Raw genomic sequence first — 11,274 nt, 5'->3', positions numbered from 1 at the left:
ATGGAGTTGGATGGGCCGCCGTAGGCTGTGTTGTTAGGGGGGTGCCATAGGCGCCACCCAACAACATAGTAACGACATAGGTTACTATGTCGATTATAATTTTTGTGGGTCGAAATTTTTACATGGAATTTCCTAATTTCCTTTCATATGTGGCACCCTAAGCCTAAACACATTGCAATAGATCACTTTTAGTAGAAAAATAAGGTGAAAAAAGTGGGCCAAATTTGGCCAATAACGACATAGGTTAGCATGTCGATTTTTATTTTTGTGGGTCGAAAATTTTAAATGGAATTTCCTAATTTCCTTTCATGTGGCACGCTAAGACTAAACACATTGCAATAGTTCACTTTTAGTAGTAAAATAAGGTGAAAAAAGTGGGCCAAATTTGGCCAATAACGACATAGGTTAGTATGTCGATTTTTATTTTTGTGGGTCGAAAATTTTGAGTGGAATTTCCTAATTTCCTTTAATGTGGCACCCTAAGACTAAACACATTGCAAGAGTTCACTTTTTATAAAAAAGAAGGTGCAAAAAATTGTGCCAAATTTGGCCAATAACGACATAGGTTAGTATGTCGATTTTTATTTTTGTGGGTCAAAATTTTCAAGTGGAATTTCCTAATTGCCTTTAATGTGGCACCCTAAGACTAAACACATTGCAAGAGTTCCCTTTTGGTAGCAAAATAAGGTGAAATAAGTGGGCCAAATTTGGCCAATAACGACATAGGTTTGTACGTCGAATTTTTTTGTGGGTTGAAAATTTTAAGTGGAATTTCTTTTAATGTGGCACCCTAAGACTAAACACATTGCAAGTTCCCTTTTGATTGCAAAATAAGGTGGAAAAAATTGGGCCAAATTTGGCTAATAACGACAGAGGTTGCCATGTCGATTTTTATTTTGAGGATTGAAAACTTTCACGTGCAATTTCCTATTTTCCCTCAATATGTGGCACCCTAGGCCTAAACACATTGCAAGAGTTCACTTTTTACAGGAAAATAAGGTGCAAAAAATTGGGCCAAATTTGTCCAATAACGACACAGGTATGGCGATTTCTGTTTTTGCGGGTCGAAATTTTCACGTGGAATTTCTCAATTACCTATGCAGTAATACGAAGCACCCCAAGCCTAAACACACTGCAATTCACTTTTTATTGAACTAAAATATCATGGTTCCTTTTAAAGCAGCATTAAATGAATCAGAGCATGAAGAGATACACGAGGAGACACGTTGTGATCAGCCAGCTGAAAAAAAAAACACTTTCATTTTCTGTTGAGATTTTTCATTCTTCCCACAAGGAAAAGCGACATCGCCAGACAAGAACTTGATGAGTACTTCTTTTATTTTACAACAAAACCGTCATACATTAAACAAATAACAAGTCTGACAAATCCATATAAGTGTAACACCACACAAGGATGTTTGCTACACAAAAACAATGTAAATATTTTAACAAGACAAAATCATTTCCCAAAAAATAATTTCATTAAAATGTCCATGTTTTCACGATAGGAACTACTGAAAACTTACAAGTGTACAATTCAAAAAGCATAAAAAATTACTCTACAATGCTATACTGACTTGATAAATGATGAGTGTGTAACATACTACAAACTTGAGCATAGATTTGGAACAAAGGCGTATAAGGCTGGTTATGCGAAGATTGCGTAAAACTTTTATTTTATTCTACCGCAGGTTGTAATAAAAAGTTGTAGATGCAAGCAGTGTCGCATCCTGCATGGCCACCAAACCACATTCAAAGATCAAATGACAACATGTTGTGTTCAAGTTTAGGGTCAAATTACAATGGCAATGTCATGTTCAAGTTTAGGGTTCCATGGCAAAGAAAATACCATGTTCAAGCTTCAGGTCAAATGAATATGAATATGCCATGTTCAAGTTTAGGGTGAAACAACACCGAGCATCTCATGTTAAAGTTTAGGGTCATCCAATTAATTAAAATGTCATGTTAAAGCTTATGATTAAATAATATTGAACATGTCATGTTTAAGTTTAGTAAACTGCTGCCTTAACTTGGTGTCTTCATGCATTGTACAAAACAGCATCAACACAAACGATTATTTTATTTTTAGGACAAAAGTTGCCATCAAACTTTTGTTTGTACTTTCATTTTAGATTTCAAAACAGATATATAATCCCAGGCCTTTGAAACAACTTCCTGCTTGATAGAAATCACGGATTTTGATTAGATGGCCTCACCAAATGAAGAACTTGTGAATGCCTCAAGTCAAGCTACAATACAATTAAACCTTCACAACTAATAATATTTAGGAAAATCGGAGTGAAAAACAAGCTTCTTTGTTGTAATGCACCGTACAAATGTCATGCATACATTACAAGCTTTATATAATTTCCGTGCTAAACCAGTTTCCTTGTTGTTATTCTGCAAAAACAAAACTGCATTCCCAATGCTTGAGGAAGCCCAATAACAAAATATTAATCACTTCAGGAATTATTCCTATATAACAAAGTTTTGCTTACAAAAATTACGATGAAGCTCGGTAAAATACTCAATGTAAAACGTAAACTGAAACCCTCTAAATATGCTAACTATTTAAAAATAGCTCACAATCAGCATTGCAGCACAAAGTGATTACGTTTTTTTTTGGAAATACATGAAAGCTCTGGTACACTATCAAACCTCAATGCATATCCTACAAGATTTAAAATATTACTACAGGACTACTATTTACAGTACAAAACAAACCATATACATATTACCAGTAGCTACAGTATATTGTAGATAAGACACTGCCGACTTTGACCTGACGTGAACAATGGCGACTCCTAAATGTTTTGGAAGCATTCTCAATGAACGATGCACGAACACACAGAATTAATGTGTGCGGTGGAACGGACACACCGATGTACCAACACACATTTGACATTGCTTATTTTTTTGAAATCAACTACTTTCGAGTTGATGGCCCATTTTACATGCACACCCTAAAAAGAAGTTGTCAAATATAAATTCTCAAGCTCCACTTTGCCGCAGATTTCCAAATTAATTTAAATCCACATGCACGTGCACCACGAGTGTGTCGAGTGGTTAAGATTAAACGAGAGTTGAAAGCTGGTCCTGAAGGCTGTAGTTGAGGAAAGGTTGTTCTAAATTATCAGCTTAGAGGACGAATGTTCATAACCGATGCACAAAGACAATTATGCAAAATATCATTTTGGCATGCACTCCAACTCAAAATCAGTAAGACTGATTGCAAAGTCTAAGAACACCAATAAAGGTGTATTGATTGACATTTGTGAATGTAACATGGAAAATTATGTTGGTGGTATTCAAAACACAACAGTTATTTTCTAATGTATAGTACGAAGCAATATCATTTTTTTTTAATCAGTGCAGATGCTGCTCACTGAACATGCGATCTTTCATGTGACTGACAGAAACTACACAACAAAAACTTAAGAGAACTGCATCCTGCCCACTACCCAAGTATGTTTTCAGGTTTTACATTTTAGGTTTAACCAAGACACAACTTTAATAATTTTTATTGTGTTTTTAAATTCATAATTTTTTCTGACCAAAAGAAAGTTTGGCTTAATTTGTTTAAATTGAGAGGTGACAATATATGCAATGGTTCAAGCTATGCTGACACAGCACCCACCACCTTCCCAGATACAAAAGAATGTGTTCACACACTACTAAGTACTATCAGTTCACAGAGTACGTCTGGATGGTCCCTAAGAATAAGGCCAGCTTGCACAAGACAGATTTAACCACTGTGCACATCAGTTTGAATGTACCTCTTCCCTGCACTGTTGGACACATTTTAACAGACAACAGTGTTATTTTATAACTCAAGAAGATTGCAACTGAAACAAAGGAACTATCACCACCAACTGAAGACGACTCTCTTTTTAAAACCTAGAGCACGAAAGACGACAGTGCTGAATGCAAAGCCTTCATCATTGTAACCGCACAGTTCTGATACACACTTCAACCTACACTTTCACAAAGCTGCAATGCAACTCTACAATAGGTAAAGCCACCACAGCCGATCATTTATTGACTATCCAGTTTTACTGCATCAGCAAGATGGGAAAGACTCATTAGGAGAACTGTTACCAGGGAGACAGGATTTGAAATGAATTTATAGGAAGGCATTGGCAATGTCTTTTTTGCAAGAAATCTGCCACCATTTAAGTGACCCACACTGCACATCAGCACCACATTTACAATGGGTCGGCTCATCAATGTGGCACTCATTTCGACCAAGTGTGTAGCATGACGATAATAAACTTTCACAATTACAGCAATTTAAGTAAAGAAAATGCTGAAATAAAAATTGCGGCAAATGAGCTGCAAGTTGTCCAGACCAAAATAATGGAAATAATAAAAATGCTTATCTCATAGCACTTTTAAAAACACAAGGCTTTGTTCCTCTGACAGTAATGACACTTGCATTTAATAATAATTAAAATAAGATTAAGCCGAATGTGGCAGTTCATACTTTGCAGGGTCAAGGTGTCAAACACAGTCCACATAATTAAATAAACAGGGTGATAAAATGCTATTTATATTAAATATGCCGTAATTATATGAACCCAGAAAGACTTGGCTGCCACCATTAGCTACTTTTTTCAACTTTTGGATTTCCTCATTTCTTAAAATTGAAAATCATTTCCCTAAATGAAATATCAATAGCTTCTAAACCATACAATTCATAGACCAGAAGGCATTACCAATTCAAATGCTCCTGAAATTTGAAGAACGTCTGGGTGAAAACACCTTTGGGCATTGTCACACAATTGTGACCAGACTTCACACGGCGATAGTCACTGCAATCCATTAAACCACTGCCAAAACGTGCCGGAAGAAAATGCCACTAACCAAAATTCAATGCCTTCAAAGTGTGATCAACTCCTTGCTGCGTCACCATGAATAGCCCTCCTCTGTCCATCTCGAGAAACACTACCAATGAACAGTCACGCACTCACCCACCCACACCTCTACACCGCGCATAGTCAACACTTTTTCCCAAAACATTAGCCCCATGTACGCTGCAGCCATCAAACCTCCAACATCGCTCCACCTGCAGCACTGCAGCCTCCACTCAGACGCGCAGGATTTCCAGACAGTTGTTATAGCAGATGGCGATCCAGTCAGGCTGCGTGGAGGCCCATTGCACGTTATTTATCTCTCCCTCAGCCGTGTAGGCCAGGATGGGGTCCTCAATGGCACGGGGCATCTGCTGGATGTCCCAGATCAGCGCTTGGTGGTCATCAGCTGCAGCATGCACAGGGACAAAGATGACAAAGAACATCACTGTTATAATAAAAAATACAAATTTGGGCACTTTTTCACATGCTTGTGTTGCATAAGTGGGTCCACCAAAAAACTTTGGAGACCCGATGAGGTTCCCTACACCCTGAGGATCCCTCTGAGAATTCCTTGGCTAAATCGGAGGACCCCTTAGATCTGAGGACCAGGACAAACTGCCCCATCTGTCGCCCCACCCTCTCAGTGGCCCTGGCCATATGCAGATGTTTGCGAGCATCTTATCAGTTGTGCAGGTGGGTGTTTGTGTGTTCGTGTGCACCTACCAGCTGTGCAGATGTGGCAAGAGGAGTGTGGGGCCCAGGCAATGCCGTTCACACATGCACGGTGGTTGTTTAGTCGTGCCACCGGTGTGCAGGGCACGCGCACGTCCAAAATGATGACCTACACGCACAGCACCAGGACACGCGCATGTTAATGACGACACCACTGCACACTAACTGGAGTGCAAACAGATATTTACAATGCTCGACGTTGTTCAAAGGTTATGGTATTTTGGAACAGCATGAACATGCATGTGGAATGGTTGTACTAAACTCATATATAAAACAAGTGCCTTGTCGATACCATTGAGATGCACATCATGGTGTGAAGTGACAAACATGTCCAGACAGTGACCCACAGTTCGGCTGCTACAAATATTCACACCCATGACCACAAACACGCGTGGAGCACCTCAAGGCCATCCATGGCCATGGTGGCCAGGTAGTTGGGGTCCTGCTTGTTCCAGCAGAGCCGCAGGAGAGGCCGGTGCTGCGGATCCTCGTAGATGATGGTACTGTGCTCCAAGTGGCGCAGGTCGAACATGCGCACGGAGCCATCGGCGCCCACGGACGCAAACATATCGCGCCCACCGCCTGCCCGGCTGAATGCGATGTCATACACCTGCACTCACGCAATGCCGAGCAATGTCTCGTTAACGTGCAGGTTTTTAAGGTTACTCATGTATACGATAGTGGGGTTTTTTTTCAACATTGCAATCTGGTAAAATAATGCCAATGGTAGAAAACAAAATTATTTTTCAGGAGCATACAAAATGTAGGGCACCCCAAGAAGTGGTCCTGTACCACTCAATGGTGGAATACAGGCATCATATTTGTTATTGGAAGTGCCCTGGAATCTGTTAGGCAGGTAATGATTCACTCCCATCTATGGTACAATAAATCGCCACAATTGGAGGTAAACGATTCAGTATAAATGTGTCTTATTTTTATTATCTTGCTAGTACTGTCTGGATTATTTTGTCTCATTATGACCATTAGGCTAAAGGTAATGTTTGCAAACAAGATGCCTATATCTTGCATAAACTTTTAATCATACCTCACACAAATAATAAACCATTGAAATATTTTTATCATTATATGCTCTAAATTGCCATCGATTGTTGGGCACACTTTGCCAACTGCACCGCCATGCACTGGAATGACAGTGACTTTGGAGTCCCTTGTGAGGAGGGTGCAGACCTCTTTGTCGTGAGCGATGAGCTGCGTCTTCACATGGCCTGACACCAGGTTCACACGACCTAGCACCTGGCCAGTCTCAAGCCCCCAGATGGTGCAAGTCGTGTCGATGCTGGATGTGCCTAAAAATAAAAGCCAGCAACAGTGCACGATTATTAAATGTGAGAAATTGCAGCTCAGAAACCTTTAAAAAAAACACTTTTGGTGAATTCAGCATATGCCATAATTGAAAAATCACTTAACAGTATTCAATAACTGGGTTGTACACATTATTTGGGGTACTTGAAAAATCAGAAGACCATGCCATACTGTGCAACAGTTTACTCTGACAAGGACTTATTTCATTAGGTCCGAACAGTGACTTCAAGTAATTTTTTTATACAACAAAGTACCATTTATGTTCTGTATTTACAAATAAAAATGAATAACCATACCAAGAAGATTTGGATCGACTTCATTCCAGTCAAAGGACGTCAAGGGTGCACAGAAGTCGGAGTTCTTGTTGTTGTTGAGCAGACACTCCAGCCGAGTCTCTGAGTCGCTCACCTAGGAACAAAGGCAGGTAGGCGTGGCAACATTGGCAGCTAAAGACGTCATTGCTCATTCCCTCACACGCTTGGCAGCACTTGAGAAAGATTGGCAAATTAAATGACCGCTGGTTAATGTGGCTTTGTAAGTAAAATATTATATTTATAGTTCACCATTAAGTTCACTCCACTGAGTTCAAGTTTAAAATGCTTAGTGTTAGAGATCATAGGTAGAGGGAAAAAAAGTGTCTGGTGTGGGTTGGATGGCTGGCCTAGGTGAGAAACTGTAATGATTGAGTGTTTGGGCTGGACAAGCTACTGGGATGTGTGAGCCTCGAGGTTATTTGGATAGAGGTTATGTAAATGGGCGGTCAGGATGAGTGATCGGTTAAGGTGTCAGCTGGTGTCTAAGTCAAGTAAGTGTCTATGCTCGAGTGTTCAACGTCCGAACTCAAATCAGTCCCCGAGTCCCATGGGAGTCATTGAATCATAGCCACCATCGCAAAAAAGACAGTGATCATGACTGAATGAGATAGGTGACAGAGCAAGGATGATCTTGGTGGAGAGCCTCAAGACACGTCTATGGAAACAACAGACCTCTGTTAATGAGATAATCTAAAAAGAGACATTACTCTTTTGGTGGAAGCACTTTAGAGAGACTAACAAGGACCTCAATGTAGACAATCAGTTAACAGACCTTGGTGGACAAGACCTTTGTGGATGAGACCTTACTGTGAGACCAAGAAAAATGTTGGTGGAATAGACTTGATGATCGAGACTGAGAGACCTGTGTTTGTTAAAGGGACATCGGTGGATGAGACCTCTGTGCATAAAACGATGCCTCACCCGCCACACACGCAGGTAGTCGCCGCTCGTTGCCACCAGATCCGGAAAGACGCCTTTGGTGTCGGGAATCCACATCACTTTTGTGGTGGGGTACGGGTGGTCGAAGGTGCTCTTGCACACAAACTCAGAGCTCTCTTCATCCAGCCCCACCACCTGCAAATTCATGCCCTTACATGACTCAATATTTCTGTTATTTCTAAGAGTAAATACTAAATGTGGACATTGTTATTTTGACAAAAATGACCCTCATACGTGGAATAATATTGCATCTCTTACGTAACAATTCCCTCGTCAGTTCTGTTAGACAAATGAGCATTTTTCTTGAACAATACTTTACACCTCATTTTACATATCATACTGGTAAATTATTACATTGTTGTTAAAACATAACACTGATTTGCTGTTTTACTTTGACTGCATAATATATTAAGTTTAAGTTTGTTTCTCTACCGGTTAGAATTTCAATTCTGAAATTTGCCGCGTTTTTCTACACTTGATCACATTTTACTATCTTAAAATGTTTTTACATTTGTAATTTGAGGCTGTGGCCCAAATTTAACTGTGGACTTGTCATTTGTTAATCCAGGTCAGCTCACAATACATGCATACAATTGGATTCGTAAAAATGGCTCATGACAGTTCGTGTCTCGTTATTCGGCAACTCAATAAACGGAACTTCGCTAAAACGTTACTTGTAAGTTATAGAAGGAATTAGATATACGTTGCATTAAATTTGCACTTACGGGATTTTGGATCTCTCATTTTGGGGGGAGGGTGATTTATGGCAATGCATCAGTTTGTGGAAATTACTGCACGGTATACATTTTTATTTTGCGACTTATCTTGAGCCCAGTATATTTTACCAAAAAATGATGGGTTTACCAGTGCATTTTTTTAAAGGTTTGCTGCATTCAGTATGATTTTATTATATCTTGGGGCCTTGCTTCATTCCATAGGAACGCATCTCGAATTCCGAACATCCCTCGATAATACGAGAACAGATACGTTCCTGAAAAGTTGCTCGTAAAAAAAAACTAAATTCTGTTTATCGAACCCTGACTATACAATACGTGATTTGTCACATGGCAAAATGATTCCGAAATACTTTGCAGGTGCGTATCTGTTCCGTTATGTCAAGGGATGTCAGTGTTCACATCAAGTATCACGGCTCTTGGTATGCTTGTCATCTGTAACAAAAAGAGCTTCATAGCTCATCGCATTTCTCCAGGATAAATATACCGATTCTGAAATTCCACTCATGAGTGTGTGAGTGTGTGAGCATGTGGGTGGACACCAAAGAGCACCAATAGAAAGCCAATTAAAATAATAGATTTCGATTAATATCGTCGGATGTATTCGGTTCACGTGATCCGCGAATCGTTCCACTGGGCTCTCTCCCTTTAACAAGAGCGTGTTTCAGCGGGCGCTCACCTGGTTATCGATGACACCCGGTGAAACCTGCGGTATTGCTTTTGCGAATTTGCTTTTGACTATCGGCGAGGGAGGTCGGTCATTCTCCTCGGCCCACGCCGTAGTCTGGAAACTCTCTCTGCCCGTGTGTTCCTAGTCCCAGGCTCAAGAGTTTCCTTGTTCCTCTGACCGACTGCCTCGACGTGGGCTACTTGCCCACTGTTTCTGTACAGCATCTTGGCGCCCTCTAAATCCACATTTCATTGTGTTGCTGATGAGATCCGGAAGAGCGAAACCTATACGGAGTTAGTGAGTAAACAATAGTTGCTGGGTGAAGACATGGGATGGCCCAACCTAGAAGGCCGACGAGCTAAACGATTTGGTTTTCACGCACAGACGGAGACTAAAAGCGCAGGTTGCGATGAATCGGTGGTCGCGAATAAAATCATCTCGCTCAGTCGCTCGGCCGCTCGACTGCCAAGCGGACGGTCGCATCTACAACCACCACCCATTCTCCCTCCCTCTCCGCACTCTACCAGCGCGGCGAAGTATGGTCAAACAAGCCGCGGGCCTTCAGCCAGCCGCGATGAGTCGACGGCAAAATGATGACGATAACGAAGGGCGCCCCCCCCCCCGACTCCTCTCCACCCACCTGCACTTTGTTGTTGTACTCCTCCACGAAGCTGCCGAGCGCCAGGCGAAAGCGCTTGTCGGGCCTGACGCTCCAGTTCATGGCGTAGACCGTCCATGGCGCCTCGTACTTGTAGATCTCCTTTCTCTTGCCGTGCATGCCGCTCATGGCGGAGGAGGAGGAGGCGGCGGAGGAGGAAGGCGGGAGACGCGCGCCCTGCCGCTACTCGCTGCCGGGGGGCCCGGCCGTGCACGACGCCAACGCAGCGCGAGCGAGCGAGCGAGGAGGACGGCGTTCTTCACGAGACGCACGGCGAACGCGTCCGGACAAAGGCGAGCTGTGCGGGTGGGTGGGGTGAGTGGGTGACAGACACAAAACAAAACAGAGAAGAAAGGAAAACCCCCTGCCCGGAGCGAGCGAGTGAGCGAGCGAACGCCACCAACACCGCCGCCTCGACCCCGCGGACTCGCTGCAAGTCCCCCCTAGGCCGCACTACATCCGGGTTACTGCAGCGCGCGGCGCGTCACAGGCCGTGGTCGCGGCCATCTTGCTCGGGGGAAGCTTTCCCTGGCGGCTTCAATGGAGGGGGAGGGGGTGGGGAAGGGGGTGGGAGGAGAGAGGGGGAGGGGTTAGGAGGGAATGGGGGGGGCGAGTGGGGAGGGCGAATGGGGTGGGGGGCGGGGCGAGTTGGGGGGGCGAGTGAGTGGGGGGCGGGGCGAATGGGGGGGGGTGCGAGTGGGGGGGGGGCGAGTGGGAGGGAGGGCGAATGGGGGGGGGGCGAATGGGGGGGGTGCGAGTGGGGGGGGGCGAGTGGGGGGAGGGGCGAGTGGGGGCGGGGCGAGTGGGGGGGGGGCGAGTGGGGGGGGGGGCGAGTGGGGGCGGGGCGAGTGGGGGCGGGGCGAGTGGGGGGGGGCGAGTGGGAGCGGGGCGAGTGGGGGGGGGGCAAGTGGGGGGGGGGGCGAGTGGGGGGGGGGCGAGTGGGGGGGGGGCGAGTGGGGGGGGGGGCGAGTGGGGGGGGGCGAGTGGGAGCGGGGCGAGTGGGGGGGGGGGCGAATGGGGGGGGTGCGAGTGGGGGGGGGGGCGAGTGGGG

At 43.9% G+C, this 11,274-nt stretch overlaps 1 protein-coding gene across 1 annotated transcript; it reads right to left on the bottom strand.

Annotated features, from left to right (window-relative positions):
* Positions 1–1,320: 1,320 nt before the first annotated feature.
* On the bottom strand, positions 1,321–10,756 carry DCAF7 (DDB1 and CUL4 associated factor 7). The gene is made up of 7 exons (XM_061563232.1): positions 10,206–10,756; positions 8,144–8,296; positions 7,205–7,316; positions 6,774–6,892; positions 5,986–6,195; positions 5,577–5,694; positions 1,321–5,259 (listed from the first exon to the last, which is right to left on the bottom strand). Exons 1-7 carry the CDS (start codon positions 10,350–10,352, stop codon positions 5,087–5,089), a joined length of 1,032 nt encoding a protein of 343 aa, XP_061419216.1. The 5' UTR covers positions 10,353–10,756; the 3' UTR covers positions 1,321–5,086.
* Between the last annotated feature and the right edge of the window lie 518 nt (positions 10,757–11,274).

This window comes from Lethenteron reissneri, chromosome 31 (genome assembly GCF_015708825.2).
Source record: "Lethenteron reissneri isolate LAM-NWPU_2019-01 chromosome 31, ASM1570882v1, whole genome shotgun sequence".
NCBI classification, from domain to species: Eukaryota; Metazoa; Chordata; class Hyperoartia; order Petromyzontiformes; family Petromyzontidae; genus Lethenteron; species Lethenteron reissneri.
The sequence above is the reverse complement of the archived record's forward strand: the minus strand, read 5'-3'. Positions and strand labels throughout refer to the sequence as shown.

Bases quoted from the DNA above. Each gene is read 5' to 3' on its own strand.
- DCAF7 (XM_061563232.1), bottom strand. From the start codon at position 10,352: ATGAGCGGCATGCACGGCAAGAGAAAGGAGATCTACAAGTACGAGGCG. The intron at 6,893-7,204 runs GTATGGTTATTC...TTTTATTTTTAG, and splicing joins AGTCGATCCAAATCTTCTTG to GCACATCCAGCATCGACACG. The intron at 5,260-5,576 runs GTAGGTGCACAC...TGCATGCTGCAG, and splicing joins TTGCCACATCTGCACAGCTG to CTGATGACCACCAAGCGCTG.